This window comes from Anthonomus grandis, chromosome 1 (genome assembly GCF_022605725.1).
Source record: "Anthonomus grandis grandis chromosome 1, icAntGran1.3, whole genome shotgun sequence".
NCBI lineage: Eukaryota > Metazoa > Arthropoda > Insecta > Coleoptera > Curculionidae > Anthonomus > Anthonomus grandis.
This window is the reverse complement of record NC_065546.1, coordinates 34252560-34269954: the sequence shown is the minus strand read 5'-3', so window position 1 is coordinate 34269954 and position 17395 is coordinate 34252560. Positions and strand designations below refer to the sequence as shown.

At 33.1% G+C, this 17395-nt stretch overlaps 1 protein-coding gene and 1 pseudogene across 1 annotated transcript; one reads left to right on the top strand and one right to left on the bottom strand.

Moving 5' to 3' along the window:
* Positions 1-3455: 3455 nt before the first annotated feature.
* Positions 3456-10893, bottom strand: LOC126734863 (ataxin-3-like). Its single transcript, XM_050438653.1, has 6 exons — positions 10689-10893; positions 4648-4857; positions 4345-4592; positions 4077-4289; positions 3931-4018; positions 3456-3848 (listed from the first exon to the last, which is right to left on the bottom strand). Exons 1-6 carry the CDS (start codon positions 10710-10712, stop codon positions 3822-3824), a joined length of 810 nt encoding a protein of 269 aa, XP_050294610.1. The 5' UTR covers positions 10713-10893; the 3' UTR covers positions 3456-3821.
* A 56-nt stretch (positions 10894-10949) lies between these two features.
* Positions 10950-13117, top strand: LOC126744944 (uncharacterized; annotated as a pseudogene).
* The last annotated feature ends 4278 nt before the right edge of the window (positions 13118-17395 follow it).

The window sequence follows — 17395 nt, the reverse complement described above, 5'->3', positions numbered from 1 at the left end:
AAGAAGGACGCGTCTAGCAGTTGTGACTCATCAACATCGAGTCCACCTGCCTACTCTAAGGACGTCGCTGTATCGGGACTCATTCATCTGGAGAACATCTTCTTTGTGGAACGGGCTTCCACCTCACATATTTCCCGACGCATACAACCTACAGCGTTTCAAGATAAATGCCCACAAATATCTTCGCGCAAGCACCACTCCAAGAGTGACATAGGACTTTCCTCTTGTGGTTGTGTTTACCATAAAAAAAAAGCGAACATGCAAGTGGCACATGCGTCTACCACGCCAGTCGCCATACGCCCGTTCTGTGTAAATTGCGCCTAAGGCGCTTACTCGCTAAGATATGGCTTTAAAAAATTTAGTTAGTGACAGGTCACACGTCAAACGTCAGTGTCGTCAACTTCATAACCGTTATTTATATATTTTTTGTTGGAGATACTGCAAATGTCAGAGCGACTATAACCGATTCCAAGCGGTCTATCGGTAATTACCGTTCCTAAATGGTATTAACCAAACACGTCCAAGCGGTTATAACTATAACCGCTTGCACGTGTTTTATAGTTATAACCGCTTGGTTATAACTATAACCGCTTGAGATACGTGACGTCACCAATTAGCCCTTTACACGTCATCAATTTGGACAGTAATTACCCACGTCCGGAGCTGTTTTTTAAACGTCAAATGTCAAAGATATTGAAATAAGTGCGGGAAAAAATAAAAACACTCAACAAATTATTTCCTTTTAAAAATGACAAAAAATTTATTATGGCTAATAAGTTTTCTTTTTTAATATTTATGTTTAAGAACTAATTACATATAATATTACTGGCGTCTGGGGTATTATTTAAAAACAAACAAAATGATAGTAACAGCTGACAAATTACGAAGTTACTTAACCAAACACGTCCAAGCGGACACGATCGGTTATGTTATAAAGGGACTGTTCAAGGTGAACCAAGGGCTTAACCGGGGTTAAAACCGATAGATCGCTTGGAATCGGCTTATTTGTGTTCTGTGAAAGCGACCAACATCAAAAGGACACAACCTCTATAAAAATGGCGGCCACCAGGCAATGGTCATTTCTGGGGGCCTACAGCACAGAACACAAATATAGCCTACAGCAAGAATCATTTCACAAAGCAACCACCAATTGAGAAGTTTCTCACGTGTAAAGGTTGGAAATAAGTTACAGCGCCGCTAGTGTGTGGGCCCGTAACTAACTTGAACTGGCGGGAAATTCGAATTTATTAAATCCTGTATTGCACTTACTATTTTCGAAATTCTTGTTTTTAAGAAAGTCTAAAAGTGTTCAAAGCACGTTAAATTATTTCGTATGAAAGCGATTTATCTTTTGAACATTTCCTGATAAAAGGTTCGGTGTGAATAAGTAAAACAAAACATTAGAGAAGAAATATGTTTATTCAATTTTATTATACACTTACTTTACTAAAATCTTATTTTCTTAGTTGTACAGGGTGTTCCTTAAAGGCATTATACATAGAGTGGGTGATTTTGGGACGAATTTCAAGAATTTTTTTTGCATGAACGTGTGTTCTTTTTAATTATTTTTGAGATAAAGGGTGATTGTTTACGACAAACAAAATTCTTTCAAGAATTGAGTTAATATTCTAGACATGTTTATGAAATGTGGAACATATTTTCTATAAATAAATATGCATTTTTTTAAATTTAAAAATTAACATTATATAAATTGATAAGTTAAAGACATCCGAAAGTGTTGACATCACTTTAGAACTCATTTCGTATAAAAGGATTTTATCTTTATTATCTCAATCCTTTACCTTTGTATCACTTTTTGACATTTCCTAAGAAAAAAAGACTTTGTTCAAAGAAGGAAAATTAGGCATTATAACAGAAACGTCTTTATTAAATATTATTATACAGTATTAGTTTTTTTTATGTATCTTTTTTTGCCATTTTCAAACTTTAATAACGCCATTTTTTTGATAGGATCAACATTTGTTGGATTTTTTTTTTTAGAAACCGTGCAAATTTTTCATCCTTGTCCTTAGCAATAACATTTACTCTTTTACACCAAAAGAACAACGTATATTTGACAAACAGCTTAATCACAATATTTACAAAATTGGGATGATCTTTGCAACATAGACTTTTAACATCAATATTTTTGCATAAATATGTTTCCAAAGAAGCTGACAAATTAGGTAAATGGCAATACCTTGGTATTAAATAAAATAGTGCCGCAAAACACCTACTAGTCAAAAGATAAAAGTTCGTTCCAGGCTTAGTGAGAGAAGAATTAGGATATTGCCTGGCTTCTATGAATTCACCATAATCACCTTTCTTGGTAATGTTCGAAATGCTATCACGACAAAATTTACAACTTGTTATTTTCTTTAGCTTTTTTACTATAAATCCTGCTATATAACATATTGTTGACCGACCAATTCTCGTTTTCCTATTTGAAATTTCTGGAATAATACAATCGACTTTAGGATATAATGGCATTACGCCGGGTATTATTTCTCCTGTAATAAAACATCTTAGAGTATCTAACGCCCCTTGGGTTTGATCCTCCTCGCAATTTGAGTTTGGTGATCGTGACGACAAAAAATTACTAACTATTAATGCTTTAAATGATTTGTTAAAAAGAGATACAGAGGGATTGATATTTCTTATACCATGTGCCCTAACTAAGCCAAAAAAATTTTCCAATGGATCTTGGTTAATTTTCCTCAAACACAGAAAAAACTTTTTTGTCCTTGATTAGATTAGAAAGAATTGTCCTTCAAAATTATTGTTTTTTACCTGAATCAAACTTTGTAAAGTGAAAATAAGATTAGTTAATGATGGTACAGTAACTAATTTGTTATTCTTTTTATCATGATACCTCATACTTTTAAGAAGGCTTATTTTTTCTAGCCAATATTTCTCGTGCACTGAAAAATCCGTGGCAGACATTAATTGTTGTTATTAAATACATATAACAAATATAGTTAAACAAAAACTTACCCCACTTAGCAATCCTATACATTAAACATCCTACTTTATTGCTAAAGACTTGGGTGCAATGGGACACCTTCATTTTGTTCATCTTTTCAGGAAGGACATGTGCAGCTGACAATGTGGGACATATTCTGTTTTCTTCATCCAAGTCCAACAAATAGAATTGATGGCGCGGTATGTCATCGAATTGGGATTTTCTGTGATTTGCTATATATTTGTTTTGTGGTAATTTGTATTAACATTGTTGTTTTAAAGCACAAACCAAACATTTTTAATTGTAAATACAGTGGTTCATTTTCATTACTTACGTGCAACAAAAATGATATTTGAATTAGGATATTGATATTCCTTATACAGAAGAGTTTGGGTGTTTCCTGATAAAAAAAAACTCGTTTCTCATGAATACAAAAAACAGTTTAATAAACAAACATCAAAAATGGTTTAGTATACACGGCACAAAAAATATCAGTTTAGTGGGTTAGTAGAGCACACAATAAAATCCACCAATTTATGAATCAAACATGAACAAGGTATACAAAATATAAGAAAATAAGTAAATTTCAATGTAAAAAGGCAACAATAGACAATAATTTAATTGATATTTCCCTTATCCTATTAAATACATTAGTCTATCACATCTTAATACCTAATCCTCACTCAGTAGTAAATTGAACAACTTTTTTAAACAATATATTTCATTAAATTATCTGGGCTTATTAACACAAGGAGGTAGGACATTAATATATCATTTTTTAAGAACATATTAAAGCTATATTCATTGCTAGAATTAATTACTCATAAAATAAAAAGATGAAGAAGGTTCTCATATTTGGCTAAGACACAGAACGATGCTTGTAAGTCTAGAATAAAAAATAGATTTCTTCAAATAAATTCCAATAACATCTTTTTATTTCATTAGCACTGTAAGCTCATTGTTATTGCCTTTTTTAGTAAGGTGTCCTCATCATCACCATCATCCTCTGGGGAACTATTCGCTTGCAAACTGAGTCTTAAGGCTTCTTGTAATTCTCTGTTAAATAAAAAGAAACATAAAAATCAATTAATCCAGAGACAAACATTTGTTTCACCTCTCATCTGAGTCAACCTCTTGCCCATCCACACAATCATTTTCTTGCAAACTTAACCGCAAAGCAGCCTGCATATCTGGGTCACTCTCATTAGAAACTGAACCATGGACCATTTTGGGTCTTGAACTGGCTTCAACTTGAATGGGGTTTTTACTAAGTATCTCATCTGCTGTACATTCTGGTAATTCCCCTGACACAATAAATATTGAATACCTACAAGACCACTTTAATAATAACCTGAAAAAATATGGGATATTGGAGAGCTCACCCTTCATTTCTGAGCTGTGCCAAAAATAAACTCAAATAAGTATCAGATATAAGTTGTGGCCTGGTTAGTAAAGAGTTTAAGTTGAACCACTGCCTACCAATTTTCCTAATTGTAAACCAATGATCTTTATAATTACAAATGAACGCTTGCATTTGACTAGGATTTTCCAGAGCAGATTTTGCTCTTTTGTCAGTGCTGCAGTAAGGCACAAGTTCAAGGCCCCAGACTTGAAGTGCACTGCTAATAACCTAACAAACAGATAGGACTAGCCATTTTTATATTAATTATTAATTTGGGGCTTACTTGAACAGAAAAATAACCACTATCATCCATGTTGCTCGAGGGTTGTTGTAAAAATCTCTTGTAGTCTTCAGTGTCTACTCCCCCTTCGGCCATTTGTTCCCGCTCTTCTTCATCTAGGCGATTAGCCAATTGTCCTAAATCTACTGCGGTAAAATATGAACCTTGGAGGAGAGAGTTTAGGCAGTGTTGGGCACAAAGGGAGCCATCTTGCTATAGTAAATGTAGATATTGATTATGAGGCACTGAACTTAAAAATTAAAGAAAACTATAAAGAATCCCTAAAAAGAATCTAAAATAAGAGAAAATGATAACTTTATCTGATCCTCTTAAAAAATCCACCTAGAGCTATGTGGCAAATAATTAAAAGACACCAAGGTAAAAACAAAATTAATAAGATCATAAAAATATTTCAAGTACAGGGTGTCCCATTGGGTACTTTTGCGGGATATTTCCGTTATTTTTAGAGAAAGAGAGTTGCGGTTTTCGCGACACTGTGCTACTTTTTCGTAAAACTAAAACAGGGCATTTTTGAAATATTTGCATTTGGGGACCCCCGTCGTATCTCCGTTATCTTTAAAGTTTTTGTAAAAGTAAAAATTAATTCTTATAGATTTTTTTCCATAGAATCCAGTGGTGTAGATATATATTTTTTTTGATCAATAGTTTCTGAGTTATAACCCAAACTTATGTTTTTTTTAATGGAACACCCTGTATATTTATAGTTCATAATATTGGCCTCTTACTATTATCAAGCTTAAGTTGAATTAATATTAGTATCTTTTGTATTATTTTATTTTTGTAAAATTGGTGGATACCGTTAATAAATAAATAAATAATTTTATGGGGGTGTAAACAAGATCAAGTGTATAAAAGACAATGCAATAATCTCATAGAACTTCAAGATGCAATTCATTTAGCATTTCAAAATCTGAGGAGACAAATTATTATTTTGAATGCTATTCAAAGGGTTACAAAAATGTGCCAATTTTGTATCAAAGAAGATGATGGTCATTTTAAACATCTCTTGTAAAATGTTGGTTTGTTATATAGTTGTTTTCTTATAGTGTTTATTAAATTTATATATTTGTTTTTTATGTTCCTTTATTACAAAAAAAAAAAAGAATGATACAATTCCCCATTCGTCGTTATTAATTTGTAACTTTTTATTTGTCTATTATTGTTATTCATAGCCTACTATTAAATTATGCATTTAATTTGGAAAATTCTTAATTATTTGCGTATTTTTGAAAAAAGTCCATACTGTTACCTATATATTTTTGAAAAGGTAAAAAAAGACCAATTTTATGAACTATAAATATATAGAGTGTTCCATTTAAAAAAACATAAGTTTATTTATTTACGGAATTCATTTACAAAAGTGTTACATAGCATACCCATACAAACATATATATTCAGATACAAAACTATCTATAAATCAATGAAAGGTGTAGAGTAGATGAGTTAATTAATCAAAGCCCCTATGAAATAATATTCTTTAACTGTCCCTTAAAAGATGTAATCCTAGAGTCAAAAAAGCTTATCTGTCCTGACAGACCATTAGCACTTCGAGCCATTCATGTAATTGGCTCATTAATACCATAATTGGTATGGTGGAATGGGACTGAAAATATTTCTGATTGTCTATTCAATCTGGAAGGCACCCTAAGTGTAAAAAGAGACAATAACTCGGGACAATCTATAGTAGCATTTAAAACCTTATGCATAAAACATAAGTCGAGTAATGTTCTTCGTGACTCTAATGTGGGTAAGTTCAGGTTATCCCTGACCCACCGATAGTAATACTCCTGTCTCCCGTAACCACATCTAAAAGCAGCCACCCTTAAAAAGTTATTTTGAGTTTTTTCAATCTGCTCAATGTAGCAGTTATATGATGGGCACCACACAATTGAGCCATACTCCAAGATGGCCCTAACAAGAGAGCAATAAAGTAATCTAAAAGTAAACAAAGACAAATCAGTTGTAGACCGTTGGATAAAACCCAGCATTTTCATTGCCCTACCAATCACCTGATTGATGTGACTTTTAAAAGACAACCTGAAGTCAATAAATATTCCTAAGTCAGAAACCTCTGTTTTGACACCAATTGCTACATTATTTATTATATAAAGAAAAGCAATAGGGTTTCTTTGGTTAGAAAAAGTAATCTTATGGCACTTATTGATATTAAGGGACATTCTATTCAAGTGGCACCAATCAAAGAACAAATTAAGTTCTTTTTGCAGGAGCACAGCATCGGAAAAGGATGTGATAGGCCTAAATAGCTTCAGATCATCAGCAAACATTAGCACACGACAATTTTTAAGTTTCCAAACTAAATCAATCAAAAAGAGGCAAAACAAAAAAAGGGGCCTGAGTGAGAGCCCTGTGGCACCCCAGATGGCACCAAAATTTCAGAGGAACATGTACCTCCAAGATTAACAATCTGGGTTCTACCTCTGATGAATCCCGAGATCCACTGAAAAAGAGACCCCACAATACCTAAAGCTCTTCTAAGCTTCTGCAAGAGTACCCCATGGTTAACCCTATCAAAAGCCTTGGAAAAATCTGTATATATTGAGTCAACCTGAAGTCCCTTCTTTAAGCAGCAGTAGAGATAGTTGACATACAACACCAAATTAGCATCAGTAGATCTGCCTTTTATAAATCCAAATTGCTCAGGATTAAATAAAGATTTAAAACTCCAGGCAATCCTATGACTGACCAGGCAGTCAAGCAGCTTTGGCAACTCAGATTGGTTACACACAGCCTGATAATTGGAAATTTCATTTCTACTACCAGATTTAAAAATGGGTTTTAGAAAACTTCTCTTCCAGAGAGTGGGATAAGAACCAGTACCTAGAGATTTGTTGTTAAAAATGAACAGTATTGGTTTTGTAAGAACACAAACACATTTCTTTAGGAAGAAATAAGAATGCCGGAATCCCATCTGGTCCAGCGCAGAGCTTATTCTTAGAGGAAGTAATAACCTCATAAACATCCTGCGTTGACAGAGTTAAATTGCTCAGACAAATTAATTTATCAAAATCAAAAGATGGTACGTCATTGACTTGCTCATCCAAATAGACAGATGAAAAGTATTCTGTAAACATATCCGCAGTATCCGAGATATTCATACTAATCCTGTTATTGTATGTCATTCTGGAGGGAAGGCTAAAACCAGTTCTTTTATTTCCAATATATTACCAGAAGTATCTCGGATTGCTAGCGAGATTCGTTTCCACCTTATTAATATATTGTTGATAGCACAACTCTCTTAAGTACTCACATTGATGTCTCAAAAATACGAATTCATCATATTCCTGCTGTTGACCACTAATTTTAACCTTTTTGTGAATTTGTTTCTTTCTTATGATCAAACTGCGAAGCTCTGAAGAAAACCAACATGGAAAGGAAGAACTTTTGTACCTCTTTAGAGGAATAAACCTTTCCATTGAGGAGTAGATCAGATTATAGAAAATTGAAACTATGACATCAATAGATGTCTCTCCCAAAAACAATTGATTCCAGTCTATCCCAGCAAGACAATCATTAATTGCCATGTAATCTCCCTTACCAAAATCATAAAAATATTCCTCATATATCATATCATCAGAATTTTCTGCACAACAAAGGTCAAAACTAATTGCTGCATGGTGCAAGCTATTCTCAAAAATCTTGTCTATTGCACGTTCGACACTAATTAAATCTGAGCTACTAAATACAAGATCCAAGGCAACCCCGTTGATATTTAAAACCCCATATTACCTGAAAAAAGTTATATAAGCTAAAGCAGTTGGCCAGAGAAAGCACAGACTCTCTGTCATTCTCCAGACAGCCACCAACCAGCAAACCAAGATCATCATTCTCCCATCTAGCATGTGGTAAATTGAAATCACCTTCCAAGACAAACAAACTACTTGAATATCTACTATATACATGTTCAACGGATTCACAATGGCTTAAATAGGCTTGAAGTGGAGATGGAGATGGTATATAAATGCAACCAACAACAAAGCTTTGATTGTCAATTGTAAAAGTCAAATAGATCTGATAAATATCCACATCAACAAGTGGGATACCAATTCTATGTGTACATAAACTCTTTTTAGCTTCAATCAATACACCACCTCCACGAGCCTTGGTAGTATTTGTACCCATCTGATGATCATATCTATATAAATCATAGTTTGGTACTCCAATTTCAGCATCTGAATATTCAGATGTTAACCAAGTCTCTGCAATCATAACAATATCATAGCAGCAGCAACTAAGTGCCTGCTGAAAATCTTTTATTTTAGTTCTCATACCACCTGTATTAGCATAATACACGCAAACACCTGAACCAGAAGGGCCATCCCACACTAAATTTGGGTTATAACTCAAAAACTATTAATCAAAAAAAAAATATATCTACACCACTAGATTTTACGGAAAAAAATCTATAAGAATGAGTTTTTACTTTTACAAAAACTGTAAAAATAATGGAGATACGACGGGGGTCCCAAAATGCAAAAATTTCAAAAATGCCCCATATCTTAAAAAATAAAAGGGCTATGAAAATTTTGTTAACAGCATCTTTAGTTTTAAGAAAAAGTAGCACAGTGTTGTGAAAACCTAAAAATAACGGAAATATCCTGCAAAAGCACCCAAAATGAGACACCCTGTACACTAAATGGCTTAATAATTTTTTCTCCAGCCTAGTGCAGAACACTGTGCAAAATCCCAATTTCAAATAATAATCCACTTGATTATCTTATCAGAGACAGCAGCCCCCATTTCCTCTTTCTGAGGTAAGTTTTAATGAAGTAAGGGATTTGATTGATAACTTAAAAGGCAAACCAAGCTATGATATATACAGGTCAAACACTAACTAATATTGTTAAAACTATTAAAAGGTACTTAATAATTCCCTTGACTAAACTAATAAGTCTTTGTTTTAAAAAGAATACTTCTGAAGTTCCTAAAGTGGATAAATCAAAACCAAAACACATAATCTAATCAAGATAAACAACCAGTCCTTCCCATATATTGTGAGTTTGGAAACATATCCATTAAATTTGTAGGACCCAAAATGTACAATTTATTACCTAGATACATCAGAAACATCAAAAGTAAAAAAAAAAATTAATGATGAAGCACTTATTGTAGTTGCCTTTATCTTCTTGAATATTTTATTTTTTATACATGACTGTTAGTATTTTTAAAATTATTTAGAAAAAATGGAAATTGAATTATTTAAGTTAATTCTTCCCTCACAATGCTTGCATTTAGGGCAAAAACTACAAAATTCAGATACTGCTATTATAATAACTTATAACTGTGTAACTACAATTTAATACATTTTGTTTAATCTGAAAAATAAAGTGTCTCCTGATTTGTTAAGAACAGCATTTTCTTTCCCATCTTGAAAATCTTGATAGGAAACTCTGGCCTGGGGCCATAAAGCAAAGGTAAGCAGATTTTTTGGCTTACAAAGAAAGGCAGTGAGAGTTTGTGCTGGTTTACATTATAGGAATATTTCTAAAAATGTTTATTTTAGTCTCTTGATTAAGCCTTTGTATATGCTGAAGCTTATCATAATATAATAAATTGTATATAATAACTGCCTATTGGTGTGTGGGAAGATGCCAGGATAGTCCAGGCTACTGGGGTATCAACATTTTTTGTGTTACCAGATAGGGCTCAAGTTTTACCTATAAGAATTTTAAATGAAGTGTTAAAAGGGGTGATGTTTTATTCTTTTGATGATGATTTGATATTTTAATTCAAATTTTTAAATGTCATTGTTATTGTACTTAATAACTATGCATCCATAAATTATTAAGTATTTGGATAATTCAGTCATTTCTTTGCAAAGTATACTGATAATAAAGTTCCCTAGTAAGTAAGGTGAGAGAACCATACTTGCTTACATGTGTTTAAATTCACCTTTTGAGGCTTAAGTTGGTAGTGAAAGTAAAGGGGATTTTACTTAAAGAAGCCGAAAATACTTTAAGGAAAGTTAAAATTTAGTTCAGAGAAAATTTTTACAGAGGCATTACCTTTTCGTGAAAGATTGTCTCCATTTTATAAGCAGCACAGGGATTTTATTAAATAACACTATTCAATAAGAATTTATCACATTTAGATCCAAAACTCGATACATTCAAAGGGTTTAAGACCATTTTATATAAAAGATATTGATATAAAAAAAGTTCTTAAATATTTTCATTATGTTTGGGTCTAGTTAAATGTCAATTTGACTTCTGACAGTTCTGACAGGTATGCCAAGAAAGAACGAGTCTCTAATACTTAGCATCAATACGTGTAATGCTGTTATGTTCTTGTTTCACGTCGGTTTATTTAAAGCCGCGTACAGACCGAGTTTCCAATGTAGACCAACGCCAACGGCACATGTGCTGTTATTGGCGTTGGAATTGGTAAGCGTTGGTAAGGATTTGAGAACATCGTCCACACCGAATTTTTAGTGTTGCATTGAAGACCGTTGGTAGCGGTTTGGTGGTTTTAAATTTTTTTTGATTGTGTGGTGGTTTTTCAATTTTTCATCGAGCTAAAGATGTCATCGAGCGAAAGTGATGATGATTTAATGTGTGCAAGTGCAGGATTTCTCGTTTTACATAATTTACTAAACAAAAAAAATAAGAAGCGAAGGCACAGACGCTGGTGGATGACAACACCGTAAAAAACAGAAGTTCCTACAACGCGAGTAATTAATTGGATGAGCTTCGGAATGAAAACTCTGGTTATTTTAGGAACTTTTGCCGAATGTCCCCAGAAATATTTGATGAACTGCTTAACTTAGTGGCTCCAAAAATTGAGAAAAAGAATACCAATTACCGAAAAGCTATTCCAGCTAAAGAAAGATTGGCCATTAACCTGCACTATCTAGCAACTGGAAATTCCTTTACTAGTCTGGCGTACACATTTAAAGTATCGAAGCAATTAATCTCGTCCATTATTCCAGAAGTTTGCTTGGCCTTAATAGTTGAATCACTACAAGAATATATCAAGGTAAATTTTTATTTGGTTTTGCTTATAAAATTTAGCCTATAAAAACATTAGATACTTAAATAGGTATTATTTTATTTGCGGCACTTAATATAGTTGTTGATATTGTCCAGGTGATGGCTCATTAGTGGATGTCGAGGGTTGTGCCATACTGAGTGCGACAAGTCCTGGGGCAGAACCGAGCGCTGATAAAAATGCTGGTGTAGAGTCAGTATTGGTTGCTGATGTTGCATCCCAGCCAGATTTTTTTTTCCTTGGAATGTCTGTTCTGGTTGCTGGCTATAATTGGGTGATGGCAATGGAGTCGATGTTAACGCCGAACTGTTACTTTCAGGGTAACTCCATTGTGGGCTTGGGTTTGGATGCATAGATGCAGATGTCGATATGTTCTCATTTCTGCTTCGAATAGAATGGTGGCAAATTTGTGCTTAACCACAGCTCGTGTATGTGGATCAAACTTTTCAAGCTGGCTTGCGACATACTCCCCATATAGAGTAGATTCCGTTTTCTCTGTCCTCCTGGCTTTCTTTGCTTCAATATTTTTCAAGATGTTGAAGGTCTCGCCTATTCGAGGATCCTCGCTTCTCACATTTTTTGGTTTCATATTTGTGAGTGATTTACATTTACTTATTTTATTATTTGATTGAACTTGCGTCTCTTCAATATTTTCTCCGTCTTCCTGTACAAGTTCACTGCTTTCTTGCTGTATGTTTGATGATGTGTCTTCTGATTTAGTGTTTCCGGCCAAATTGGTCTCCTGTAAACAAATAATTGAGAAATAATTACGTAGTCTAATAATTGGTCCTATGTTTATGATTTCACAACATTTTTTTGTGTAATTGCAATTGGTTTGTATTAATCTCGGCTATTACCCATATTTTTAAACTGATCTGCTTGTTAGTCGGAACCCGGAACCGCATAGTTTGTCATCGTACATAACAATATTCAGCAGTTATAAACTTTTATTTTTGTACCTTTTTTCTTTTTCTGTTTTATTTTTTATTAGCTACTTTTATTATTTCCTTAATAAATCAAAACGTTCTTTGCAGCTACCCGAAACATCCGAGGATTGGCTTAAAGTAGCTCGCCAATATGAAGAAAATTGGAATTTTCCCCATTCCCTCGGTGCCATGGATGGCAAGTATATACAAATACAAGCACCAATTTGCAGTGGAAGTAATTATTTTAATTATAAATCAACATTATTGAGCATTGTCCTTTTTGCACTTGTCGATGCTGATTACAACTTTCTATATGCCGATATTGGATGTCAGGGAAGAATTTCTGACGAAGGTGTTTTCAGAAATGCAACTTTGTTTAAAAAACACAAAGAAAATTCTCTTAATTTGCCAAATCCAGATGTTTTACCAGGAAGACACAACCATATCCCGTATGTTTTCGTTACTGATGAAGCCTTCCCTTTAAAAGATAATATTTTAAAACCATACCCAGGCTCTCATAAAGATCTTCCAAACGAGTTTTTAATTATAGATTTTCTCGAGCGAGAAGAATTGTTGAAAACGTATTCGGTATATTATCTGCGGTGTTTCGAGTTTTAAGGAAGCCAATGTTGTTAGAACCACATAAAGCAGAAAATATTGTTATGGCATGCATTTACTTGCACAATTATTTGAGAAAAAATCAATCTTCGAAACATGTGTATAGTCCAAATGGAAATTTTGATAGCGAGATAAATGGACAAATAATAGAAGGATTATGGCGAAAACAATCCGATGGTCAAACTGGATTAACCACCATTCCAAAAGTAGCTCGAAAATCGGCTACAAGTGCTGAACAAATACGAGCTGAGTTTGCCGAATATTTTACGTCCAACGGTGCTTTACCTTGGCAAAATGATTATGCATAGAAAAGGTATCTCTACTGTGTTGTGACATCGATGTATTTTTAATATGTTGTTTTTTTGTATTTTAGGTTCTACATTCACAAAATTCACAAAAACCTATTTTTGCAAAATTATTGAAAAACTGCCTATTTTTTAAAATTAGTACCTATATTAATTAAGAAATAATAAAGTAGGTATATATACTTACAATTTCAGTGTTTTTAGTTTTTCTTGGACGAAACTTGATATTTCAAAACTGCATAGCTTGGAATGCAAACCATTTTGAACGGTATAAATCTTCTGTCCCCATTCCAGAAAACGTCGTATTTTCACGGCGAACTTCTCGGCGGTAAGAAGTCATTAAACTTTCAATTTTTTTCTTAACTTCTGAGATGTCGCAGTTAAATTGACTAGCTATGTTTTGCCAAATGTCTATTTTCTTTTTTGACAATTTAAATTGTAAATTTGTAGGGTCCCATAAAATAGGGTTATCCCTATAAATTTCTATTAATTTTAAACACAAATCTTCGGTCCACTCCATATCAAAAATATGCACAGAATACGCACGCACAGAACAAATGTTTTCGAACGACTGAAATTTGAAAATAATCCAAATCTCGTCCACACCAAATTCGACACAAACAGGCATCTCTTTGATGTTACCGCTCGACTATCGAACACAAGCCAACGCCAACTTTGCCATTGGGAAGCGTTGGTTTCGATTGGCCGCCGCACAGAGGAGTATTCAAATCAAAAACCCGGTCATAAGTCCAAAACTCAATATAATATATAACCGTAAATAAAACATTTTTGCGATAAGAGGAATAGTTGGCGAGGCAAAAAAAACAATTGTTTTGAAAACAATGTAAATTGTTTTGGCAACGCAAGCAAGTGGCAGGTAAGGAACTAAAATTGAATTTACAGTTCATTTAGTAGTGCTGCTAAGTTAGGATTTTAAAGTCCGTTCGTGCTTTTGTATAAAGTAATATTATATTTTAAGAATTACGGAGGGGAATCGTGATGGTAAGTACTTTATTTTGATATATAATTTAATTTTTAATTTTAACTGCATCAAGTTTCTAATGTATTTAATAAACTTCCATAATATTTAGTGTATTTTAATTTTTTTCTTGTTTTAACTAAGAGTAAAAAGTTGTGTATCTGGTTAGATCGGGCTCAGTTTTTTGAAGCATACGATAGGTTGACCTTATGACACAAATGTCCTAAAAAAAAATCTTGCGCCATTTGCTTAAAATATATTTTTTTGGAGTAGCTATAGGTATATAAATTACCCATTAGCAATCACAATTTGTTCGATCTTGGTGTAAGTTGTATGCGGTTTAGAAGTTACTTGCATCATTTTAATTTTTAAAAAACGTCAAAGTTCTAGAGTTTATTGTCATGTAAACAAATGTCAAATATCGGTAATTTAAGATGGCTTATTAAATTTAAAATTTTACCTTTCATGCGCATTTAAGATGCAAAACACGATTTAAAAACATATACGTATTTTATGTTTTTAATGAAGTGTCTTTTGTTACAGACATTATTAAAAAGGACTTCAAAAGAAGATCGCTATATGAAATTATGAAAGAATGCAACGAACAGACTATTGCTAATAGAATTTTATATTTAGAAAAAAAACTGAAATTCATCACAAAATGTCCTGAATATGAAAATTCTTATTTTCAAAGAAGTTTAGGGAATTTTAAAAGCGAATTAAAGAAAAAATGGGAAAACGCTTTAAGAAAAGAGGACCGTTTTTTAGCAACTAACGAACAGTGGCTTAATGGGTCGGTTAGCCTAATTATGTGGGAAAACATAACTCCAAAAGCGGGTAGACCACTAAAGGAATTTGGGGATCTAAGTGAACGCAGTAAGCGACGTAAAACCCAAGATTTAAGAGCGCAAGCATCCTCTGTTGAGCTTACGTATGCTGCCCAAATGAGTCAACGAAGTGACGGAAACATTGACGTATCTAAAATTATAAAGGATATTACCTTAACTCCTACCAGGGCTTCAAAAATTAGAAAAGTCATTTTTTCTTCACAAAAATGTATTGTTAAAAAACACAGTCCGTCTCAGGCTCTTTCAATTTTTGTCGAAGCTGATCTTACAAGAAAACAGTATGAAATTATTCAGATTTGCAACAAAAACATCTATCCTTGCTACTCACTTATACAAACTGCAAAAAAAGATTGTTATCCGAAGGAAGAAGCAATATGTGTCACCGAAGTATGTGCGGAAATTAAGTTGCAGGAGCTACTGGACCATACGTGTGAACGTTTATGCAAATATTTAGATAGTTTTTCTGAAACAGAAACTGAGTTAGAACTTTTATGTAAGTGGGGATGTGATGGGTCTCATCAATCCCAATTTAAGCAAAAATTTGAAACTGGAGTTCCAGCAAGTGATTCTCATATTTTTCAAAGCTCGTTTGTTCCTGTAAGATTAGTAACTTCTAACAAAGATAGAAAAATTATTTGGCAAAATCCTGTACCTTCATCGACAAGATACTGCAGACCTATTCGCATCAGTTTTCTTCACGAGTCAAATGATATAACAAATGAAGAAATCAATTACGTCGAAAGCCAAGCTTCAAATTTGAATAAAACTATAATAAAAACTCCTTTAGGGTCTACTTTTAAAATTTCTCATACTCTCGTTCCTACTATGGTAGATGGAAAAGTATGTTTGGCCGCAACAAATACGGCTTCTACAATGAGATGCTACCTTTGCGGAGAAACTTCAAAAAACTTTAATAAATTGGAAAATTTAAAAGAAGTTAAACCTGATGCTCTTAGGTTTGGTTTGTCTGTTCTTCATGCCAGAATAAGATGCTTTGAGTCACTTCTTCACGTGTCTTATAAATTACCAGTAAAAAAGTGGCAAATTCGAAGTTTCGAAGAAAAGACAATAATAGCAGAAACAAAACGCAAAATTCAAGAAGGTTTTAAAGAAGAATTAGGTCTGTTAGTCGATATCCCTAAGGCAGGTTTTGGGAATACGAATGATGGGAACACATCAAGAAGATTTTTTGAAAACCCAGAAATATCTTCGCGAATTACTGGAATTAATATAGAGTTAATTTTAAGAGTAAAAGTTGTTTTGGAGGCAATTTCTAGTGGCCATGCTATAAATGTGGAAAAATTTGCTTTCTATACAAGAAAAACAGCTGAGCTTTATGTCGAACTATATGGCTGGTACCCAATGTCACCAACATTACACAAAATTTTGCTGCATGGTGCTACAGTAATCTCACATGCAATTTTGCCTATAGGCCAGCTATCTGAAGAGGCTGCTGAGGCAAGAAATAAGAATTTTCGCTTATATAGGCAAAATTTTTCTCGGAAATTTACAAGAATAGATACGAATAGAGATATTCTTAATAGACTTCTACTAACCTCTGATCCCTATCTCTCTAGCAGAAGAGAAAAAAGGCAAAAAAAAGTAAACCTTTTATGACAGAAACATTAGGTTTGCTTGTTTCAGAGATTCCAGATGATTCATTATCAGATTATAATAATATTGATGACAAATATGAAAAACAAGATGATGTAGTGAATTTAGAAATAAGTTCGGATGAGGATTAGGTTTATTTTCATGTTTGTTTACATGAGTTTTTTTGTATGTGCGCATATTGTGTTACAAAACGTTTCGTTTAGTTTAGATTTAAATAAAAAAAATCACCTTATAGTTTTCATTATTATTAATATACAGTGTATCTACATAAGTTCACACAGTTATATTCATATAATTATAGGAAACTTTTTTATTTTAAAAAACAAGTAATAAAAAGTCCGGCATTAAAGTTTTTTAAGTTTCTTGCATTATGGTGCAAACTTAAGTAGACACACTGTATATTTATACACATATTATATTTAATATTTAATGTTT